General features: G+C 41.9%; 1 protein-coding gene across 1 annotated transcript in view; it reads right to left on the bottom strand.

The window, feature by feature from the left end:
* The window catches only part of SLC7A1 (solute carrier family 7 member 1), a 538,789-nt gene that overhangs the window by 301,290 nt on the left and 211,595 nt on the right, over positions 1-25,904 (bottom strand). The window contains exon 5 of the mRNA XM_078657133.1: positions 5,239-5,621. Coding sequence (XP_078513259.1) covers positions 5,239-5,608 — 370 coding nt within the window. The 5' untranslated portion in view covers positions 5,609-5,621. The remainder of the gene's footprint in view (positions 1-5,238; positions 5,622-25,904) is intronic.

Below are 25,904 nucleotides of genomic sequence, written 5' to 3' on the forward strand. Positions count from 1 at the left end.
AGGTCCAGGCTGCTCCATGGAGAAGGCCACAAAGTTCAAGGCGGCAAAGCTCGGGGACCCTGCGTCCGATTTCGACCCAAAAACCTGCTAGTACATCAGCCGGGTTGTGCCTTCAATAATCTTCCATCAAATCAGGATATTGTACAGGATAAATGTGGGAGGCAGCGAGGGTCCTCGGGAGCCCTGTGCTCACGCGGCCATCTCGGATGCGCGCGAAGCTCCTCCTCCGAGTTGTTAAAACTTAACACTTTTATGCACTGCGATGAGCAGAACGGAGGCAAATGATGCATTATCTACTTTTCCTTAATCGGAATGAACACACAAACAGAGCTCCAAATTCTTCAAATATAAACAAAAGGATGTGTTTAAATGAAAAGTTTATAAAACGTTGGGGTGTGGATTTTAATGCTCATTTACAGGTTTTTATGTAAATATTTGCACATAAATGTCAAGCACATTCAAACACTTGTGAAAATCCATGGACTAGAAGAGCGTGCCCTAAGTTGAGGTCTGCAACGTCTACTTAGGGGGTCAGCAACTGTTAAAAAGCATTATATATATTAGAAGGAAAAAAAGCTTCATTTAAACCTTTAAAATGCTCTGTGAATGTGCGGGTAATTGAGATCGGAGCCTGAAAATCAAGTTTGTCTCCTTATCTTGATTTATGGAAGCGACTCAAGTACAGCAAATGAAACCTTGTATGGAGGATTGGTGCCTTCAATTGAAGCTGGTCGACACCGACCAAAAAAAAATAAAAAAATGCTAAGTGGTACGCTAGAGTCTAGCATATCACTTCATCACTACAATTGCAAAGAGATTCAGAGCCATAAAATGTAACGCTGTGTAATACATTGATCATAATTCATTCAAATACCCAACTGACACCTTAGCAAAGGGTCAACTGTACACCAGCTCCTCTAGGCATCACAGAATAATACCATGGGAATTTATCTTGTTCACTGTTTGCCTAATTTTGACCCTCAACCGTTGAATGAATGATCAGATTTACAGAGCGCACATCTCTTCGAGGGAGTGTTCCAGCACTAAGAAACCGACTAAACCAACAATCCTGTTAGCAGGTATTACAGTGAGGTAAACAGAAATATATTAAAGTTTTCCGGAATAAATATTCCTTATGAATGATCAAAGCCCTATTGGAAGGCTATTTCAGACCTGGGATGCTAGGAAAGAGAAAAAGGAACCACGTCTCCTGGTACTACGATAAGAATGGATCACCAAAAAGCTAGCTTAGGAGGGGCGCATGGTTCTTCCCGGTTTATATGGCCTAATTCTCTCCGAAAGATACTGTGGGCATGATTTATAAAACATCTGATGCACTAGGACCACAGATTTAAACAAATCCACTTTTTAATTGGGAGCCAAGGAAGAATGTACAGATAAGTGGTCATTGAAGCACAGCTTTGAAGTTTCAATAAACACCATCCTGCCGTACTTTTGACCGCTGAAGGGCATTCGCATAATCCAGCCTAGAGGTGATTAAAGTATGAATCACCTTATGCTGGGCCTCAAAAGGCAGTAACTCAAGGGATTCCTAAGTAAGCCCAAGAACCTCGAAATTTGAGATTTAAAGGAAAGTTAATGATCTAGTTTGACTCCCCATTCCACGTCATCAACATGGGTAAGGATGGGGGCCTGAGGACCCTAGGCCAACAAATATTCCACCAATCAAAAGAATCAATGCAAAATAACAGAACTTCTGTTTTGTCTGAATTGCACTGTAAGTTATAGGTCTTCATCCAATTGAAAACTGCTACCGTGTAAGCTTTAAAAAGCTCCACATCTGCCAAATAACCATTCTCACACTTAAGGAGGAGCTGGGTATCATGCACATATGAAATTATCTTTAAAGCACAGGAATTAACCAAGGAAGCCAGGGTAGGGGACATGTACTCATTAAATAATGTGGAGCTCAAGGAAGAGCCGTAGGGTACTCTACGACTTAAATACTTGGAGGAAGTGGAATAAGGAGCCTTCCAAACCACTTGTTTACGATTATTAAAAAAGGAGTGAATCCAGTCCAGAGCCAGGATGCTAGCTCTAATGTTACTAAGGAGAATGGCATGAGAGACCGTATCAAAGGCCACTGACAGAACTTATAAAATCAGAACAGCAATGTAAGTTTTGTCCAACGTCCACTTTATGGAATCCACAATTTCGAACAGTGCAGTTTTGCTACTATGCCATGAAGAAAATCCCGATTGAGAGGACTGCAAGAGCCCATTAAATTCCAAACACTCAGAGCTGGCAGTTAACCAGTTGTTTTTCAAGCATGTTAACTTCACTAGGAAGCAAAGAAATAGGTCTAAAGTTGGACAAACCTGCAATTAGTCAGTTTAGTCCAGAGGCTATATAAACATGCCTTTATCTTCATTTGGTTTGTAAAATTGACAATTCCCATTACTTTTAGAGTTGCCACTGCTGCTCTAGGATTGATGTGAAATCTTTGCTGGTTAGCACTGGAAGTTAGGATCAAATTTAAGATCAGGTGCGTCAAGCTCTCCAATTGAACAAACCCCCTTCCTGGCTGACAAACTAACAATACCCAGGGGCAAAGGATCACTAACGAGTAGGGATTAGCAACTACTTGCAACACCCAAATTCAGATCCGGGTTTGTAGGGATCTTTAATCTAGTGAGGAATCCTCTGCCATTTTATAAGAAACTTTCTTAGCATGAACGTAAATATAAAAACAGTAGTGACGTTATACCGTTGGAAAAGTAGCAGGATAGAATGACTGAGAACTGGTGCAGGACAGGGTGAAATCTTCCTGCCACTGATTTCTGTATGCCCACTAATTCCTTATACAAACTACTTTTTCATCATAGTGAAGTCTGGAAATAGACAAGAAAAGAATTCCCAAACCATGGCGGAGAACATTACCCATCTACTGGCCAAGAAAGAGTGAAAAGGCTGTTTATAGGTTTAGCTCGAACTCCAATGCTTCTGACTTGGCCCAGACCTGAAGCAGCCAGTTGACTGATTTGTCTCACAGTGACAATATGGCATAGTCTGCTACTTTAATCGGAGTACTAGGAGACGGTATTCATTGAAGAGGCAACTGTGTTCCTCTGGAAGATTCCCAGTTGACTGAAATACTGATGAATATTGATGGGACTTCAAACATCCCAGATACTATGATACTTCTTTCTTGAAGCCTGGAGTGTCTGGAATTGGAGAAGATCCCACCGGAAAGACTTTTGTCAATGGCAAGAATCTCATTCATGTTTGTTGTTCTGTGTTTAGTGGAAGAAACCACCCAAATATTCGAGATGACTGAGCTACTCTTGAGGTTTTCTTGATTATACGGGTTCAGGAACTTTCCCCAAAAAGTAATCGTCATATTCAAAGAGGGAAATGTCTTATCATTTAGGCAGCTATACTTACACTGAGCCATACCCATTGAAAGGTGTTTGTCTACTTACAGGTTTGAAAATCAACAAGGAAGTGTGGATTGAGATCTACTACAAAATCAACTGGATTTGTGTAGCTGTTCAGTGGTAGTCCTCACACTTAGAATTTTGTTCTGCAGATCGAAATGCGTGAGCCAGGCAAAATCACGAGTCGTAGTGAGTGATGCCTACCATGAGGTCACAGTGACTTTGCACGAGCTCGCAGTTAACATGTTGCAGATTTCTAAAATCTCAGAGTGCGAAGGTACCAAAAATGGCAGACCTGCAACCACATGATTCCTGCTTCATGTTGGTCAATACAGGTTGGAATTTCCATATTAAAATACTGAACATTTTCTAGACAGCCAAATGTTTCAGTAGAACAAATAGTGTCACCAATTTCAGGGTGGCACTAGATATCTGCAGGTTAGACCTGGTTTGAAACATTTTCCTACTCTGATCTATCTCAAAATCTATTCACCTGACCCTCGGTCATATCACTGGTCTAACTTTAAAACACCATGCCACTAAAAGCCTTTTCAATCAACAGTGCAGACTTTAGCCAGGGCTCTCAATGTATGCCATTATGCAATATCATTTTTTGTAAGTGTGATGGTAAAGTTCTTCCCTATAGACAAACTGAGATCGTAACTGACCACCTGCATTTGTGGTTTGGCTAGAAGAGATGTAGTGTTAGTCATGGCAAACAGTTCAGTCATGTACATATTTATTTTAATATGTTTTCAATTTTCCACAGATGTTTTGGGTGTTTCTCATCAATGGTCACTGGTTCAATTTATCCTTTACATAATTTGTAAACCTTTCTTCATAAATGGTAATTTTTTTAATTAAATGTGGTGTTCATGAATTGTATTCTGTATTTATTAACTGCATAATTTGTAGGATGCAAATGTCAGTGTAGAACCATTTCTAAAACGTCTGCATCTTTGGGAGCTCAGGAGGCACTCGCACCAAGCCTGGGACATCCCATCTCCACAGCATAGCAGTTCGATTCTATACCAATACACTATACCACTGTGAACGCAATGCTTCTTCCCTACAGCAGTTCCACTGTCCTTGCTGTGGGCTTGGGCAAAAAGACTTAATGTTGGGTAATAATACTGCCAGTTTCGGGATTCCGTCAGTTTATGCCAAAACTATACTGAAGTCGCCACTGGCCTCATATGAACTACCAGGTTAAATTAAAATACCACTATCATTACAATTACAAATAAAGTATTCCAAGTATCAGAATAGGGTTATCCTGCAAAACACAGCCCACTGAAATCTACTAACACTGACATTTACAATCCTAAACACGGATCTGCTAGGTTCCTATTGCCTAAGTGTAGTAGCCCACCTATCAGTAACACCGCACTGGCGCAAAATACACAACCATAGTACTCTCCTCCTGCATACTATTAAAAATCTATCCATCTGAATATGTTCTTATCAAGAACCAAACAAATAAAAACTGTGGTAAAACACACAACAGTGAAATTACAAATAAAGCTGTTTAATGACTGCGCGATTTGGAAAAGTATTCCTTTTACCTTAACAGAGCACCAGTTTCAGCTCAAATGGTGGCCAGTAAGGCCTTGTAACAAACAACAACTCGGGTCTAATACAAATGTATAAAGGACACAAAGTATTTATATTTCAAAATGAACTAACTGAGAATGCCCTATGGGAGAGAGCAGGCACATCAAAAAAAGTAAACATACATCAAACACAAGAATGAAGTACAACTTCTGAGGATTTTAAGGATCCTTATATCACAAAATGTGACCATATTACCCAGATTACTTAAAATCTGATAGACACTTACCAATTACATAGGAAAGAATTAGGTTCCAGCCAGTGATGAATGCCAGCAGTTCTCCAACAGTGACATAGCTGTAGAGGTACGCAGACCCAGTCTTTGGAACTCTTGCGCCAAACTCTCCATAGCAGAGCCCCGCCAATACTGAGGCTAGTGCAGCAATGAGGAAGCAGAGAACGATAGCAGGACCCGCATTCTCACGAGCAACCGCTCCAGCCAGAACGTAGACACCAGCACCAAGAGTGCTCCCAACACCAAGTGCTATTAAGTCAAAAGTGTTCAGGCATCTTGACAGTCGACTGGATTCATCGCGACAGTCCACAATCTTTCGACGAAACAGCTGCTGGCCAAAATTCATAAGCACCTGGAACCCCATTCTTTTCTTCAATCTGTGAAAGAAGCAAATGTAAATAATGTACCTAATGAAACAATACAGATGTTTGCACCCTCCCAAATATCCTCATAACGAATTTTGGTCTACCAGTGGGTCCTGCACAGAGAATGGGTTCCTGTATCTTTGATAAGTATTTCTTCATTTTTGATCAAAATGTTGAGTTTTTGCCCCAATAATTGCAAACTGTCCACAAAAAACAAAAAAAACGGACAAGGGTAATTTATCATGAAAGCTCTGCTTGGGCTTCATAAACCATATTTGAATGAAGGGTTACAGAGAATTGGTAGTACACATTTAACCTAAAAAACGATTTTTTTTTGGCGCAACATATTAAAACCCTTTAAAACTTTTCTTCCTTTTTAACATACCCCTTCAACACTAGTTATTCTTTTTCTTGATTTATGGTGCTTAATTTATTCTAGTTAGAAAATGAAAAGAAACAAGACATAGCTGAACAGCACTTTTAACTGATTTAGTAGTTAGCCTATTTACAAACAAAATCCACAAGAGTTAGGCAAAATTATCGGATGTACGGATGCTTTCATGAGAAATGCAGTATGAGCGGACATGAACAAGGTAGCTTTGTTGAAGCATTCTTTAGCAATACAGCCTTACGAAATTGTGACTGGCAGAACAGTGCATTGTTGGTGGGTTTTTTAATGTAACATTAGAAGAAAATAGGAAAATATTTGTAAAAAAGTATTGCTAAGTTAATCACTTTAGTATGCAGGACTGAGCAGAATTAAATTGTACTGTGCCCTTAAAATCAGATGTGTAATTTGAGAATTCAACCTGAATAACAGTAGGCATCTACCAAAAGCACATTAAGTATAGCCTTATGAACCATTGGAATCCTTCCCGCCAGTCTCAAAATGTATTTTGTAGCATTGAATTTTGGCCGTGTGGGACTTCAATTCCGTAATAGAAAACATAGATCTAAGAGAATTTGAAGTAATTTAGGTTATATGTATATATTTATGTATATGTTATTATACAGCACAAACTTAGTTGCAGCACATGTAAAGGAAGGAGTCCATGTTGGTACACTATTCGAGAACATGACGTCAAGTGCTACATTCAATATTGAAAATGTGACTTTCTCTCTGGACTGTCTAAACATTCTGGTGGTCTGGGCATGGAATGTGTTCATTTGTAACTTTGTGGTGGTAGCTCATGGTTGGTATTTCATTTGGGTCTTGTATGCAAGCTAATAGCAGTGTTTACGTTTGAAATTCTTAGCACATAGGTGTATCATAAAAAGTGTAAATGTACCCAGGCTTCTACTGTCACTTTACCCATTCTATCAGTGTAAGAGACCATATTGCAAGACAAATTAAAAAATATCAGTAAGAAAAAGAGAATGCAAATTGACTACCTCTATGTATTCCTTGATAACATTGTCAAAGGGTTATGCTATTTATGATCCTATTCATATAGGCTATGAATTTATTTCACACATTAATATGATGAATTGGGCTGATATACATGTCCCTGAATGAAAATGTAAAAGGCGTAATTAAATGGTTTAAACGTATTCACCATTTAAAGCAAGGCCCCTTCATTGCCTTTTACATAAACACATTGATGTAGCAAGACTTCTGACTTGGGTTTCAGGTTAAGATGGCATGTTTTCAAAGACACAGCAGCAATACTAAGAATAACGTGAATAAATCAGAGCACTACAAACTAGTCCCAGTGGACTACAGTGCTACGTCCAAACCGAGGTCATCACATATGGAATTTTGAAAGGTAAACAATTCATACTCCAATTCTCAATATAAGTTGGCTGCAGAATGGATGGGAAGAAGTGTCCTTACACTGAATGGTTTGAAAACGGAGATGTTGATCTTTGGAACACACACCACGATCTGGAATAATGCTTGGGAGCTGGACTGCTTTGGCACTCTGCCTGTCCCAGCTGATAAAACTAAAAATCGGAAGGCGATGCTTGATACTGGGCTCTCTTTTAATGGGCAGGCCACTCGCACAGTCACAACTTGCTCCTGGCTCATCAGAAGGTTAAAAAAAATCTTTCCCTTCACTCCCATCTCAGTGCGGAAAAATGTTTTGGCACTGGGTATGTCTAGGGTTAATTACTGCAACACCCTCTATTTGGATTCTAACATCATTACCCAAGCAAAATTGCGAATAGTACAGAACATTCTCGCTAGGGCTATTCTTGATATTCCCAGGCGCAAATCTGCTTCTGTGGGGCTGGGTGAGCTTCACTGACTCCCCATCAGAAAGTGTATCGAAGTCAAGGCTATCTGTATGACACAAGTCTTTACCAATTAAGCCCTGTTGAGATAAGGGGCATGTTCCAGTGGTATACGTATAGATCTGCGATCAGCCCATTGCAATTTGGTCACTTTGCCCAGACTCCGGGGTGGGAGGTGGGGGGGGGGGGCGGAGGGCGGGGGGTCAATAGACTCTGGAACTCACTCCCAATGTCTTTGACTCCAATCAAGGGGCATTTTCCTTTTAGAAAGGAATTAACTACCTGGCTTTATACTGCTTAGACTGTCTTTTTTGCTTCCTATCTGTTTGATTTTCCACTGGATTATGCGGGCTGTTGTGACTACAGCGTCTTGACGCCTATGGAGATTTGCAGCGCTTTACAAAACGCAAATCAAATCAATCATCAAATCTCTGGTAGGCTCCTATACATGACAAAACCCTGCATCCTTGTTTTCACCCATGACGCATCTGAATTTTAGCTAGGTCCTGTGTGTTTGCGGTTAGGTCTTTCTGCCCACAATGGACCTTTAATGTCTAATAAACCAATTTTTCCTTTGAATTCTAAGCAATTTGCTGCAGTCCGCGCCGGTAAGCATTTAGTTGTTTTTGCTGCATTCAAATACACTATTCCACCCTTTAACCTGTGAAGGCAGCACCGAGACCTGCAAAGTTTTTTGGCTCAGCAGACTTAATTTTCCTATTGTCCATAACAACCTTTCCTGTTTAGTATCTTGGAAATGAAAGTTCACATCTGTGTAACATGAATACAGAATAGGAATAATGAAAAAATGAAAGTGTGTCCTCACGTAACGTAACTGGAAAATATGTAAAGCGCTCTGATACCTGATTCGGTTCGGGTCTAGTTCGCGCTATATAAAACTCTGCAAAAAAAAATACAAAAATGGGTGAAACTCACGCTCAACTACCACTCTTGCATTTTTACAGTATCCGCCACCATATCCAACATGTAAATAACCACTTTCTTCACTCTGTGATAATGAGCTACCTTCAATATTTGGCCTCTTTGTATTAACCCTTTAGTACCTTAAGACCAACCAATGCACCAAAACCACAAGTCCAAAAGACTGACACAGGGGAAAATCCTTGAAGTTCTTGGGCCCTTGCTAATAGAATGATCCTGACCCTTTAAGAAACCAAGTAAGCTACCTCCAATTCAGAAAATAATTTTGCTACTCGGACACATTCAAAATTCCTCGTTTTAGGCCTCGTCAAGACAGATAGTTTGTTTCCTTTAAGTTTTTTCCTCAGATACCCTTTAACTTATCTACTAATATTTACCCTAGCCCTCTTGGGTCTAAATTCTTTTCACCTTCCTTTACTTCTAATTCTGCCTATCCTATTCCTTCTCACACATGTAAAGGATATATAAAGCCCCTTAAACACACAACTACATCAATATGGACATTTCCCATGTGCTTTATAGAATTTTTAGACCCGGTACTCATGGGTATCTTGGTCTTGCTAAGGTTGTCCGCACCCTAAAGAAATACAGAGGTATGAGTTCTCTTGATCTGCTCCCTTACTATAATAAGGTATCTATGTTCAGTGTGAACAGCCTTTACAATGTATATTGTTTTTCTGCGTTTGCTTTCAACTATCCGTAAAAATGTAGGCATCAAGTGGAACTCCACAAACTCTACCTCGGTAGCAGAACGGTGGGCAGGAGTGGACTTGTGTGCCCAAAAAGAAAAGCCAATCCATGCCATCAGAAACACGAGAAGATTTAGGGTAAATGGCGTGACTATGTTTGCAGCTGTAGGACTAAACACTTTGTGCATGTTCTCACTGTGCCACATTAAACGTGATTGTACTTTCGTTTGTGGCTTTCCATGCAATAAAAACCAATAAAATGTGGTCATCAAAAATCGTAGGCACCTGTCGGCTTCAGTTGTAAGTCCAAAAAAAATCATTTCCAACATGGGGACAAACATCCCACTTTTTGAAAGCATAAATTTGTCAAAGCCTAAAATTTTGGAAAAAGATTACTTCAAACACAAAGAAAACTGAGGCGAATATTTTGGAGAAATACATCGAATCCGCATCAATTCTGAAAAGAAAATGCAAGGTAAAGCTGATAAACTTCGTCAAAGTTTCAATCTGGGCTAAAGAGCGGAGAGATTGACTTAGGGACGAAAGCGAAAGGTAAACATCGGACCTCCTGCAGTTCAAGAATGCTTCCTAACCTCCGAACCTTGGGGCCAAATTAATGACAGGCCATTCTACGAGAATCCTATTAATGGAGTGCTTAACTTTCTGTAGACTTAACATCTGAAAGCATTTGATCATATCACTGGGCAGTGGAGACAGCGGGGTCAGGTTTGCAGAATACACCATTTAAATAAGAATTTATTCAGTTTCTTCTATACAAAGTAGGTCGCCTTTGACAATAAATGATGACGTAATGCAGCTTACAAAAGTGTAACGTGTGAAACTGCAGACTGTTATGTTCAGCCAGGATTTTATGACTGTTACTCTGCACTGTGAAATACTTTTTTCGCACCTCCGAGCACTGACTGCAAAGAACGTGTATATTTTAAATGACCTGCGGTGCACATACACCTCATCAGAGAAAATACTTTTTGCAGACTCTAGCAAAAGGCAGACTTTAGCAACGCCAAGATCCAGTGCACGTGCAAAACTCCCAAATGCACATGTTGCTTGAGCTTGCCTGCATGCATCAATCCTTAAAACATGAGCCTGTAAACAGTACAGGGGAGCAGACCACGCGCTGCTGAGGAGTTCCTTGTTTACATCTAGTTGTTCATTCTTCCAAAGTAATGAGTGCCTTTGAGTTGGGCAGAAGTAACGCGAAATATGTGACGCTATGAAAATTAAAAACTGCAGAAGCTAGTGCATATAAAAAAAACAATGTTTTTTGTTATTAACATTCTTACTCCAAATCCACACCGCAGAGGGTCACATGAAGCAGCTTTGGTTCCTTCATGAAGCAATTATAGGCTTCTTTCACATGTTAGAAGAGCACGGCTACTCCATGGCAATTAGCCTAACGATAAATAACATAGTTTAATGCTAATCCGGTGCCTGCTGAGACCACCAACGGGCAGCGAAGGCTGCCTTATCCTCTTTCTAGGGGGCGAGAACACCCTCCGATAGTTGGGGGAGGCAAGAAGCCTCGAGCAGGGGCATCATCAGTGATGACAGCAAGCTGTGTTAGCTAGCGAGGCTGTCCTCCACAACCACTACCTAAAAAGATCAGCTCTTACTGGTAATGGTGGATTCGGATTAGCAGGGCGCAGCTTCGCTGCTACTGTGCCTGCTGTCCATCAATGCGCTCCCTGCAACAAATACTGTTTCAGCGGCCTCAGTATTTACAGTGATAGGGTACTTTGCTGCCTTCGGCCTGGGTTTGCGCCATACAAATACCATTTAGAGCGAACTTTTAACAGCACGACCACATAGTTTCCAGTGACGATCCCTTCAGCAAAGCCCACAGCCATCACGAGTGCCCGGGGCCAACACTGCACCAAGAACCCATGCAGCAGTACACGCGCTTTCTGCCGTCTGCTCCATGAATTCAGGTCAAGAGATGATGCCGACTCCTGAAGCCCACCCTCAAGGATGGCTGGGGATGAAGAAAGAAGGAAGGTAGGGAAGGTAGGGAGGGAAGGGTGCAGCTGACCGGAACACTAATGAATACTCACTTATAGGATCTAATTCATATGCCTAATTTTAAATCGACAAATGACAAGATTCCTGCTGTGAACCTGTAAAATAAAATGTACATATACTGGAGATGGTAATCTTTAGCACCATTTATATGGCCGAGAAACCTTCATATTAACCCTTTTTAATGTAAGTGTGAGGCATGAGCTCAAAAGTGACACCCTTTTCACAGACTACGTAAGGACCGGTCGTGAGGATTATGCTTGAGATTTACTTTCCTGCAACAACATTTTTCTTTAAATACAATACACTTTAAAAAAATGTAATACCAATTTGGCTTCATGAAAACAAAAAAACAAGCAAAGTTGGTTTACACTTTTCTTCTAACATGGCAGGTTTCTGTGTTCATCAATTTAACTATACAACTATTGACACTGCATTCAAATTACTTTATTTTCACAACAAAAAGCTTGTAGAGCTACCTTCTTGGTCCAAGAAAAATTCCAGACGCCCAGGAGCTTTTTTAGAAAAATATTTCGGTTTCTCAGGAACAGTAATTTGCCCAGCATTGCAGTTTGATAAAGTCAAGACAGTCCAATTCTAAATGCATTTGTGATTCAGTGGGCCCCACTTGGATTGTACACAACTACATGGGCTTCAGTGCTACAGAAGTGTGCCGGCTACAGTTTCTATGAAAAAGGGAAAAAATTCACAGATCCTAGAAACCCTTTTATCCTTCTAACGGAGATATATTTTACACTTACTATGGTATTTCTTAGCACCATCTTAATGCCCTGCAGAATCTTTTCTTGCTTTTACCATAAAAACCTGCCAAAACGTGGAATCAAGCCGTTCTTTGCTGCTAAACCTACTAGAAACCCTTTATAAAGGCTGCAGATCGATCAGTCTTTTATTTTCTTCTTGTATGTGGATTGTTTTTCTTTTCTTAGCTGGGCTCATTCCATTTTTCTGCTTCCGGTTCCACCCTCCATCTCACCCAAGGCACCACTAACGTCAGTCCTGTTGATCCTCCCTGCCCTGGGCATCCTTCTCACCTCGAGCGCGGGCCTTTCTCTGGCTCCTGGCTGCCCCGAGGGACTTTGTCTTTGCCCTAAGACAATGGAAGCAGGGCAAATCTTTCACAGCCGAGATCTTTATTTTACCCAGAAACGTCATCCCCTGCTAATAATGAAGCCATGCCAGCCACTTGTGAGTGGCACCTGCAAGCGGCAGCTCTCATGTCTACACTCTCATTGTGCTAAATGTCAGTCACTTTATGACTCACTGAAGCCAAGTGCCTTCCTTATCACCAGAAGCAGGTTCTGCATGCTGGGGGGCTAACCCGTAACCGTTTCGTCTTCCAGTTCATTTGTATTTGCTACAACCATGAGAAGTGGAGGGAAGCTTCAAAACCCACAAAACCACAAAGCAGCAGGTTATCAGGTTGGCCAATGTACCCAAGAACATGAGCAGAGCATTCTTCCATGTGAGGTGGCAGTGCGACCTTCAAGAAGTAACACTCTGCTACTGGCACATGTCCCGCTTGCGTACATGTTTTTCTTTATCTCTGCTTTAGCAGAAACAGGCTTTTTAAGCTAAATTGTTGCAAGGTTGGATTGTAAACGCATGTCTGTGTTGCAGGTCAGAGTACAAGTGCAGAGTTTGAAGGACAGGATACTTCATGGCACTCTGTGTGTCTATCAGTAGAGGAAGCGGGGGTGCGGCGAGGGAGCTCTTCATTCGTGGGGGTAGCCAAGAAATTAAAATATCCCTGAGCAAAGAAGCAAGCAAACTCGACTCTGCAGAGTTCCTTTCACCATTCCCACCTCTTTCCAGCCATATACCCAGCCACTCTTTCATCTATTCATCCATGCCTCCGTTCATCCCTTCACATATACATTCACTCATTCCTTGCCCCATTTCTATATATATATATATATATATATATATATATATATTACCTACTGGCGGTCGCCAGTAGGTATATATAGTTAGGATTTTTTCTCTATGGGATTTTTGAAAATTCTATGTCTAATAACTTTGGAGATTGTGGACGGAATTGGCTGAAATTTTCAGGAAAATGGCACATTTTGTTTCTGAGCAGCCCTTGAAAATTTGGGGGGGGTTCGTCAAGGGGGGGCCGAGAAAAAAGGGGGGTCCCAAAACGTGTTTTTAACATTGAGTTTTCCATAGGGCGGTTGGCCTCACTTTTAGCCCGAACGGCTGAATGGATTTGCACGAAACTTGGCAAAATTGTAGGGACTGGTAGCCCGATGTGCCTTTTGTAGGTCTCAATATATGTGCTACAGTGGATTTTGAGAAATTAACGTTTAAAAAAAGATATATATCTGTAACAGCGGACCGGGCAGCGCTCCAGGACGCGTACTTTTCGGGCAACGGAGCTTTGTGAAGCGAAGCTGATTGGTTCTCCGGCGTCTGTCAACATTCCAAACAGTCCGCAGCGGCCGCCATCTTGTCTCTCGGTAGGATCGAGAGACAAGAGGAGGCCAAAGCGAAGGGGCAAATGACCATAAGGGGGAATAGTAGATCCTCGCTGACCCCCTAGGTTTGATGTGGAGGTTTTAAAAGGGCCCCGCGGGGCAAAAAAAAAAAATAATAATAATAAAACGGCTGAATGGATTTGCACGAAACTTGGTAAAATATTAGGGACTGGTAGCCCGATGTGCCTTTGCTAGGTCTCAATATATGTGCTCTAGTGGATTTTGAGAAATTAACGTTCAAAAAAAGATATATATCTGTAACAGCGCTCCGCTTCGCGTAACGGAGGTTTGCGAAGCTGATTGGTCATTCTGTCACTGGGCTATAGTTGGGCTACATCTGGCTGATATTTGGGCTACATTTGTTTTTTTTGTCTCTGGCGGCCATCTTTGGGCTACATTGGGCTACATTGGGCTTCATTGGGCTTCATTGGGCTTCATTGGGCTACATTGGGCTACATTTGGGCTCCAACATATATATAGGCCAATGTAGCCCAATATATATTTTTCAAAGTTAATTTTCGTAAAAACCACTGGAGCATATATCTTGAGACATAGCAAAGGCACATCGGGCTACCAGTCCCTACAATTTTGCCAAGTTTCGTGGAAATCCATTCAGCCGTTCGAGCTAAAAGTGAGTCCAACCGCCCTATGGAAATGAAGGAAATGAATGGGTAATTTGTAATTAGCAAATAGCTAATCGCAAACTAGGAATGGTAAAGAATCGCTATTTATTCCTTAAAGTTCGCTATTTAGGAAATGCAAAAAACTTTGATGATACATATGGCGGTTCATCTCGAACAAGATAAGAAGCATAGGGATAGATTTATGATGACTGGCGCATCACCAGGGATGTGTTAGTCATTCTGTGCCGCTGTTCCGTCACCTATGGTGTGCTGCATTTACAATGCGGCGCATCATGGGGCAAAAACAGCACAGATGCGTGATGTAACTGTGCCGTAAAGGTGGCGCATTGCTGGAGTTGTATCGCAAGTGTGATGAAGCTCCAGGAAGGGTCGGGGGTGCCCCTGTCGCAGGGTTTCTGTTCTCACACAGAACTGTGGACAGAGGATTGGAACCTCGGCGAATTAGGGTGCCCCAAAACTCACCTTAGTACTCAAAAACCCCTTAGCAAGCTAGGTACAGTGTCACATTGGATATAACAAACTCTCAATGTTTAGACAATCCAGAATATGAACTTATAGTACCTCAGGATACGTGGAACTCATGAACAGTCGGTCGTTATATATTTCTTAGAAACCAGAACATGGAGTTAAGAAGAACACGTGTATTTGAAATGTTTATTTACTAATGCCGTCTTCTCAGGCGTAGTATCTTAGATAATACAAGTACACATATTATCAGTAGCAAAATTACCAGCATAGTTACTAGTACATAAAAAGCGAATGGTGACCGTATGTTAACATGCTGTAAATGAATAAGAGTTATCAACACTTATAAGCAGCCACGGGCCGTGGAGGGAGTTACGGTGGGGCAGGGAGGCGGGGAGGGGGAGGGGCAGGGTGGAGAGGGCTCCACCCTGCCCCTCCCCCTCCCCACCTCCCTGCCCCATCGTAACTCCCTCCACGGCCCGCGGCTGCTTATATCTCACCCTCCCTAATACACATATTATATTATTTGCTAAGAAGGTCTCTTTGTGTTGGTTTAGGGCGTGCCCATACTTTAGTGTCTTAGATTTGAAGGAATCACATCAGCATACACCAGCTCTCTCTTCATGTGAACCGCATCAAGTGTTGTGTATGTGTGTTCGGCAAAGCAATATAAAACCCACCTCATGCCCAGAATTGGCAGAAGCTGCACTTATGTTATGAGTATGAAGTCGTGGAGATCAGACCTCATAACAATTCTGTATCGTGTTGTTCTTGAAACTTCAGCACTCGCTGTACAGATATAGTTTAACAAGTAAAGCAGATAGTAGAGCAATAACATATTATTCTCATGTAAATCACGATGAACTATTAGGTTGAAAGCTAAAGCAACAACTAAGTGTCGTGTGCAGAAGTTGCAAAAAAGGAAAAATGGCGTTTAAACCGGTAATGAGCCCATGCTAACTTAACACGGTGTAAAGATATCCAGGACCTAGATGACACCTCCCCATGATCCGGAAACGAACTGAATAAGATAATAGAAGTGCCATCTCATGAGAGCAGATTGCAACTTTATATGTGGACGGTCCGCAAGGTAAAATATTAAAAACTAGGAAAATTTAATGCTAAAGAAAAATAAAACAGCCAAGTACTTTATCGAGTCTTAAGCCAATAGGCAAGCTAAATAATAAAAACTTGACAAATAAGTCAATGAATTGTCAATGAAATGCTAGTACTCAGCATATCAAAAATGAAAAAGGTCTATGACATAACTGTGTATGCAAAATAAGCTGCAACAGCCTCCAATAGGAAGTCACAGTCTTCATCCGAAAAGAGTTCAGCCATCCAATTTAAAAGCGGAAAAGAACATACGTGCTATCCCAGCACCGGATCCTCTATCACCATCAGAGGACAGCTCGGTGGGTTTTCAAGAAAGCTCTGTTCCAAGAAAGACTGTGTTGCCGCCAGTAAATTCCAGGGACCAATTAGTCCATGCATCAATGCCACAGCCATAATCCTTTCGCCAGGACAAACCAACTCGTGAGTAATGATAGGAGTCATCAGCTGATTAAAGTCGACGTCAGGAGAAACCGGTCCGCAGAGACACAAATCAATGGCCCAATCGAAATCACAGGTCAGGCAGTGAAATACAGGCTGGACACAGGTGAAGTAGGAGAATCGAAAAGATAATCCATATGCCGTGCTTAATATCGCCAACGGCATTGTGCCATAATATTCTAGCATGCGATTGCGGAACAGTGTCAGCAGCTGCAGGGCGGGAGGTTGCATAGGAGGGACATCCATATTTAAAAATGTAAAAAAGCACAACAGCGTCCGCTGGTAATGCAAGTAAAAATGGCAATCCACGAAGCAGAGTGGAAAAAATAGAATGAAAGAAAGCAGGGATGACTCCAAAGATTTTCTCAAATGAAGTCACGAGACCACTGGTAACAACTTTAAAAAAGTGCGCCAGGGCCTTTGTGGAGGATGCGTTAAAGATAGTCCGAACCATCTTGCTGAAATGGAAAGGCAAATCTGAATTGAAAAGGGTCTGCACCTCTGTACGGGTGTTCGCTATGTGAAGCACGAAAGTTTCACGGGCCGAACTCAAGGCCACCTCTCTCTGAGACAAAAGAGCTCTTATTCTTGCCATGCCGTTGAAATCTGCTCCCAAGGTTGGTATTTGTGGCGAGATTGAAAACTCCCTATGTTCATGTGTGGGAGGAAATAGAACATTTCTGCAGCAAATAACCCGTTCACTTACTGTTACGATAAAAGGAATACTTTTAATTAACCCAGAACAATCTTCATTATTGAGCATCAAATAACTACCATTTTCCAACAACTTGAACGTGGGGATGATAGCAGGAACTGGCGTGCCTTGCAACACGCAAGCCATATTTGGTCGGTGTTTGTTGCATGAACCGTGTAACTGTATGTGCCTACACATTAGTGAATGATCTGGCGTCTCAGTGCATTCCTCTCCATTCAGATAAACTTCTTGATCATCTTTGAAACATCTGTATGTGTATGGAAGCGACCAGACATCATGAAGAAAAGCACTACCTAAAGGTTCATAACGACCTATTGGTATATATTTCATACAATTTGAAAACTTATATAAAGCAAAAGGCAGCGTTATTAAACCGTGGATAAGGCACGTTGCCAAAAAACCCGCAATCCTCTGCTGATGATGTCACTGAGCATGTCATGAATGATGTAATATGTGACATCATCAGCAGTGGATTACGGGTAATAGTATCTCTAGTTTACTCCCCTATAGCTGTCTTTCTTTTAACATAAGTGTCTGTTTCCTTCCCTTATACTTACTGTTTTTGGTTCGCTTCCGGTTCGCGTACCGGCGAGCGAACTGGGAAGCGAACTAAGAGAAATAGAGGTTGGCACAGTTCCAAATATTGTACCAATTTTTTAATAACGGGGAGGTAGTTCTGAAAAGAACTTTTTTTTTTATTGTTTTTGTTGTTTTATATTTTTTTTTATTTTTTTTTGGAACATTTTTTTACTTTTTTTGAATTTTTCTGAACAGTTTTATATTTTTTTGGGGTTTTCTTGGAGGGGGCAATGAAAACGATTCATTGTAAAGGGCTCAACAGGAGCAACAAAACAAAAAAAAAGTATTTATTATTTTGGGCGTTTCGTACAAACTTGCATATGATAGTCAATAGCTCTGTTGATCAGAGTGATGCTTCTTTCTCCGTAGCAAATGAATCCATCGCAATATACGCAGATGTGTTTTACTTCACCAAATCTCATTTGTATATTTGGCACCATCTCCCTGCCCTCTGGTCCCGTTACTTCCGGTACAACAGATCTTCTGGCCATAATAGGGAGATTATCTAGGTCGTTCCGAAACTGTGCAGCACTGTAGTTGTTAGGATGCCACCTAGTCATATGGCGATGCATTGTGTAGTTTCCGAAACTGTATTTTTTCTCGGTTCCTCTGGACAGTCTATCTTGACATATAAGGCAAGTTACGTATCTTGCATTTACTTTTTTCTGACCTTTGGGAATTTTAAAAAATTGCCAAATGAAGTTTTCTTTCCGGTGAGACGTCCTGGGCTCCTCAGGCAAAAACTGCCTCTCTTCATGCTCGTCGTTCTGTTCCTCTTCTTCCTCTTCTTGTTGAATTATAACTTGAGCAGGTGGTCCACTCTTCCTTGGATGTGGTGGAGGTGGTGGGAAAGCACCAGCTGAAGCTACTAAAGAAGCCATTGCTCAGTGATCACAAAGGGTCTTTCTCTCACAATGATGAAAGTCAGAGTGAGGAAAGAAGGAGGGATTTTCATCATTTGGGAAAAACAAGAGTTCTCAACCAATGAAAAGTGTTCATTTTAGATTATATGACCTAGTCTTACATCATTAGGAAACCAAAAGTGAAATGAACCAATGAAAAGTGTTATTACCAAGTCACATGACCTGCTGTGTTTACGTTAAGCGCTTTGCAGGGCCTCCCGGTTTGCTTCCAGAAACCTGCGCTTTGCGACTCGCTTCGCGTACCAGTTCGCTAACGTAGCACGTCATATGACGTATCACGCGACAACGTGAAACGTCATGCGGACGGGAGGCGTCACGATGTTGTTTTCTAACGCGGCAGTTGCGGTAAAGAAACGTTTACCGGCTCGCGGTCTATTTCGCGGCATCAAGGTCAGCTAACGGGAAGCTTCCCTATTCGCGAAGCGGGAACGAAGAAAAAAAAAATTTAAAAAAAAAATTATTCATAAACATATAAAATATATTTTTGGATTTAAAGAAGAATACATTTTACAGCTACAGATATTAGCTGTTAAAAAACCAATGAAATTCACTGAAAAAACCATAGGTTATAGACCATATATAGTTAGGAATTAGCATTTACAAAACCTTGACAATTCACTGAAAAAACCATAGGTTATAGACCATATATAGTTAGGAATTAGCATTTACAAAACCTTATTTTACTCACACAAAACCATTGAAATTCCATATATAGTTAGTTGCACTAACTATATATCGCGCACCCGCAATCCACTGCTGATGATGTCACATATTACATCATTCATGACATGGTCAGTGACATCACTGATGACATCACTGATGACATCTCAAATGACATCACTGATGACATCACTGATGACATCTGATTTGACATCAATGACCACATTACTGATGATATCATTCATGTGACAATACAATGCATCTCCTCACATTTTAATATAACCTCTGTTTCACCCAGTGTTAAATACAGAGTATAATTTTTGAAACCATTGACACACCAATACTAGTTACTACATACGCACTCACTGATTCCTATGTCTACACACACATTCACTCATTCACCCATACAATCATTCATACATACAATCACTCATCTTTACAACACTATCATATGCACTCATACACCTATACAGACACTCACAGTCTGCCACTCATCCATGGAGTTACTCACACACGTAGTCAGTCCTGTTAAAGAATCAATGACACTTCCATTTTCTTGTCTATACAGTTAAACATAGAGCACCTTACATTTTCAAACATATACTAACACATACTTACCTTCTTATAGAATCATTGATACAAGTACACATTGATCTGCACAGAGTCACACACCTCCCAGCCAGCCACACACACACTCAGTCTCCCATACAAATACTTGGACAATCAATCAGTAACCCATATAGTTAATCATATAGCTACTGATCAACACATGCAGCAGTTTACAGAACAACAGACATAATGATGCTCAAATTAAGATAGTTTAGTCACTAACCCATGCACTCAGTGAGACACATTTAATCACTCACTCATACATTCAGTCATGCACCTACTAAATCCTTTGTCCAGACACTTATACTTCCACTCATTCTTCAATATGTAAGACACATTTTAACTTTACAGAAACACACAGTCACTGGATGATGTCATCAGTAATGTCATCAGTGATGTCATTTGAGATGTCATCAGTGATGTCAACAGTGATGTCATTTGAGATGTCGTCAGTGATGTCATCAGTGATGTCATTTGAGATGTCATCAGTGATGTCATCAGTGATGTCACTGACCATGTCATGAATGATGTAATATGTGACATCATCAGCAGTGGATTGCGGGTGCGCGATATATAGTTAGTGCAACTAACTATATATGGAATTTCAATGGTTTTGTGTGAGTAAAATAAGGTTTTGTAAATGCTAATTCCTAACTATATATGGTCTATAACCTATGGTTTTTTCAGTGAATATATATATATATATATATATATATATATATATATATATATATATATACATATATACATATATACACATACACACACACATCCGCACTTTCACCTGCTACTTTCACTTTTTCATCCAGGTCTTTTACCTTTTTGTTTTATTTCCTTTCATATTGGAGTATTTCCTATCACTCTGTATTTCTCCTCAAATTCTCGTTTTCCCCTTTTCTCTCTACCCATCTTTCTACATCTTTATTTTTTTTTCTTACCTTTTCCTCGTCGTTCTATTTGAACCTCTCGGTTTTCCCTTTTTAATTATTTCAATTTCTCGGTTTCCTTCACTGTGCATGTCAGTCTACAAATCACAAACCCTATTTATGGAAGTCTTAAACAATGGTATTTATCAGTAGTTTGTCTGCATCCTTCACTGTGCATGTCAGTCTACGAATCACAAACCCTATTTATGGAAGTCTTGAACAATGTTATTTATCAGTAGTTTGTCTGCAAACAGAAGAGGCTCAGAAATAACTAATTAACTGGGCCCGGCGACAGACCCCGCTTAAGCTGTTTCTATGGGTGTTCCCTACACAACTGTCTACACTATGTCTGTTTAGTTTGAATGTCAATGAGGCAGCGAGGAGGGGAAGGTATGAAAAGAAATAAACTGTCTCCTCTGTACGATTTTCCGGTACATCGCAGCACTTCTAAGCTCACCAAAAAGGTTTCTTAAATTGCTCTGCTTGGATAAGAAAAAGAAAATCTGTTTTGAAGAATGCCATCAGAAGGGGCAACTGCTTTCAATAGGACAAATATTTCACGTTTAAACCCCTTGATTGTAACAGGCATTAGCCCCATCGATGCTTCGTGCAGACAATGGTAATCCCCAAACCCGAGAAGGACAGAACTCAGTGCGCCTTTTATCGCCCCATCTCCTTTTTGTATATAGACCTACAACTTTTCAGCGGGATCCTGGCCGCTTGACTTGGCCCTCTCCTTCCTGGGCTCATAGTCATGACCAAGCTGGATTTGGGCCCCATCGGCAGTGTAGTGACAACACGAGAAGGAACTTACATATAGTCAATAAGGTCGAGAGATACGCCAATGAAAGAATGCTCTTGGCAATAGACGCTGAGAAAGCATTCAATAGGGTCCACTGTCCCTTTCTGGTGGCCACCCTGATCCACTTCGGCATAGGGGACCGCTTTCAAAGATGGGTCCTCAGATATTACTCCCACCAAACAGCCACCATCCGAGTCAACAGGCAGTCTTCCGCCCCTTTTCCTGTCGCCAGGGGGACCAGACAGGGGTGCCCATTGTCGCACCTGATGTTCGCCCTGTACATGGAATCCATGGCCCAGAGGGCGCGCACCAATCCACAGATCAAGGGAGTCCAATTGGGAGGAGTGTAGCATACTATAGGGCTCTATACGAACAATGTCAAAGCCTCTCTAAGGCAACCTTCCACTTCACTAACCGCCTTCTTTGCTGAGCTGGAGGCCTTTGGTTTAGCATCAGGCTTCAAAGTAAACATACAGAAATCACAAGCTCTTAACCTCACTCTTCAGCCGCAGACATTAAAAGCTTTACGACGTGCTTTGCCTTTACAATGGCCCCGCCATCTCTTCCGTATCTAGGCCTTCAGTTAACACCTACCATTGCAGACACGGTTACCCTAAACTACCAAAAACGGACTAAACGCATCAAAACTGACTTACATCAGTGGCGATCTTACCCCTTATCTTGGTTTGGACGTATCTCAGCCTTCACAATGATAATCCTCCCCAAGATCCTGTTTCTTTTTCCAAGAGCTCCCAGCCTCCACTCCGCCGGGGACGATAACATTTCTACAGCAAGAAATTAATACATTGGTTTGGGCGGACAAATGTCCGCGCCTTCACAGAGACCTTAGCTATCGAACTCCCAAAGAGTGCAGCCTCGGGATTCCCGATCCCCTCTGTTACTACCAGGCAACCCAACTGAGGGTCTTTGTGGAATGGTCGAGGGCCGAATCGGAGGACTGGCTATTTATGGACCAGGCCATGGCGGGCCAGGCATTATGGGGCATCCCATTTCTCCCTAAGCAAGCACGTCCTAAATCGCTATATCTTTCTCCCATCAATAAGACATCCTTGACGGTGTGGGATAGTCTAGCGGCAAAAACTAAACTTACCCTCTTTCCCTCACCTCTTACCCCCATAGCTAACAACCCAGATTTCTAGACCCGCTCTCTGGATCCTTCATTTCAAGTTTGGGTGCAGGCAGGCTGCTTATCAGTTGGCCATTTATTTGATACAGAGGGCCCACTTCCCTTCGAAGCACTCCGTACAGACTTTGCACTTCCTGAAACAGAACGCTGGCACTACACCATAGTATGACATTGGGTGTTGCAACCCTCTGTCCATCCCGGAGCAGAGTGACAACTCACCCTCTTTGTTCACTGGCTCCTGTCGAGAGCTTCCAACAAGCGTCTGGTCTCCGACCATTATCGTCTGATAAATTCCACAGTACTGATTCCAAAGCCCACGAGCCAACTCTGCTGGGAGGCAGAAATCGGCAGCAAACTCACAAACAAAGAATGTGGATACATTTATTACAGGGCAAGACACTGCGCATAACATGGCTTGCATCGAGACAGCCATGAAGACTGCATCTTATTGGTACTACACACCCTGCAGGATTCACAAATACCACCAGTCCAGGTCTCCTGACTGCTGGCAACAGTGTGGCTCCCCTAGTACACTGCTACACATAAAATGGGTTTGCCCGAAAATGAAGCCCTACTAGGAACAGGTGCTTATGCATATAGACAAACATCTAGACACAGAACTCCCCAGATTCCAAGCCTACGTGATCTTAAGCCTTCCGAAGCGCCTCACTTTCTCTTTTACGTATCGACAAGGTAAACAAATTGGTGTGGCACTATGTGCGGCTCTGCAAAACATTTTCTCCCACTGGGGTACTGCACACATACCGACACTTAGTATGGTTACAGCGGCTGTGGTACATAGTAGGGAAAGAATGCATTAGCTTGTGGTTAGCTAATCGGGGTTTAGCACTCTCCACACTATGGGCACCACTCGTATTGTTGTAAACCTCAGAATTCCGGGAGCTTACATGCCCCATATATCTTCGCTTATTACGCCTACATGAGGCTGAAAAATGACCGGCTATTGAGTAACCCTAACGATACACCTTGTAAGAAGCACTGCATGCTATTAGCTTCTCTTCTCTAGTCACCAGGTCCGAGGGTGGGGGTTAAGGGGGGGGGTTTCTTTTCTTACTGTACTGGAGTATGTTATTTCTCCTGAGCAGGACCCTCCCTGGGTAGTTGGGTCCCGATACTCATTCTTGAATATGCGTTTTTCTCTTTCCTGACATGTTAAAACTTAATAAAGAAATTTAAACCATAAACTAGAGCTACAAGTTTTGTATCACTAAATGACGTGAAGACGCAGATGTTGGTGACAGGAATAGACCCGCATTGGAATAATACGGAAAAACTCAGCCTATCCAGTAAACAGGAGTCTGGTCCAACTCCCAAACGTCTCTCACAAGAAGTCAGGCCTCTGATTTGCTGGCCTTCCCCTGGCTTCAATCCATAGCAGAGGTGGCTGCCTAGATGTTCTATCCAGAACTTTTCGTTTACTTTTTTTTATGTCCAGACGAATTACATCTTTTGGACACCACAAAATGTCAACCGTAAGCACCTGGAAGGGAAGTCCACAACATTTGAGGCTGTGACGAGTTGTGCCATTTTTTAATTGTTTCATAGTAGAGAAGCAGCACTTCTGAGAGTAACCGAGCTACATGAAAGGGATTTTACTTATTCCCTTTTTCTGGGTTGTTTGGTACGCTGGTTAGGGATCCCCACAACACGGACAATGGAGGCAAATGTGTCCTTTAACTCTTCCATTAAATTCCAACGCCAGAATGTATAAACTCAATAAACCCAATTTGAATGGGAATCATGATAACTTCTTCCAAAACAGGATAACAATTAAAAAAAATGAATTCAGGCTACTCTAACATTAAATTGATTCTAAGTAAATGGGACAACATCCACTACAGGGCCCACCACACAGCCTTTAACACCGCTGGAGCAGAGTCGGCATTCAAGGTAGCAGTCTATTTGTATCTCATGCCCGCTCGCATCCACCAATGGGATAAGAATCGCACAGAGATGTGCTGGCGGGGCTATGGCCTTTCGGGCTCTCTTGCACATCGCCTTTGGCACTGTCCGTGACTTGAAAGGTTCTGGGAGCAGGTGATCAGGGACACTGATAAGGCATTTGAGACTGAGGACTCTCGAACCCAATAACATTCCTGTTACTGTTGATGCGGGGTAGACAGATAGCTTTGGCATTATTGGCAGCACGTCAAGCGATCCTGGTGCACTGGGGCACAGCTACGGTTCCGGACCACACAGCGTCGATTCATAGACTTTGAATGACCAGAAGGCGGAGACATACGCAGAACTCTGGGCCCCTTTTATCGCACTTTTATCAAAGGATCTCCATGAGGTCACTTGCCCCGAGCTCTTGCAAATCCTCAAGCAGATCCCTCACGACCAGAGTTAGAGTTTCTTCCATTTGGGTCCCCCAGTGGCTTGGGAGAGGGACGGGCGTGCAGGGGCAGACCACTAACACCTAAGGGCACACGGTATGGGCAACCCTTCTCCCTCTTTCCCTTTTCTATCTTCCTCACTTTTCTGCTCTACTTTTTTTCTGGGGGGTAGGCGAGAGGGAGGGCTTTTCTATTGGGTTTTCCTTCTTAGGCATGTTTTACTAACGCTGTTAGCCTCCGGGCTGTTGGCACTGAAGCTGTGTACGGTTGTATAAGCTCTGCAAATCCTTTCTATGCCGCAGGCCCCCTTGGGTTGTAGGCGAATGGCTGCGTATATGCGTTGGTATGCCTTCAAACTGAATAAAAATGTGTTCTATAAATTTATACAAAGTCAGGGCCAGGATTTATTAACTACTAGTTACTGTCATTCAACTTTACAATGCTTTTATGTTCAACAGCATGTTTCTACTGATTAAATGAGGCAGTTAGCGGCTCCTTTCTGTCAATAGACAA

The sequence above is a fragment of the Lissotriton helveticus genome, chromosome 8, assembly GCF_964261635.1.
Source record: "Lissotriton helveticus chromosome 8, aLisHel1.1, whole genome shotgun sequence".
NCBI lineage: Eukaryota > Metazoa > Chordata > Amphibia > Caudata > Salamandridae > Lissotriton > Lissotriton helveticus.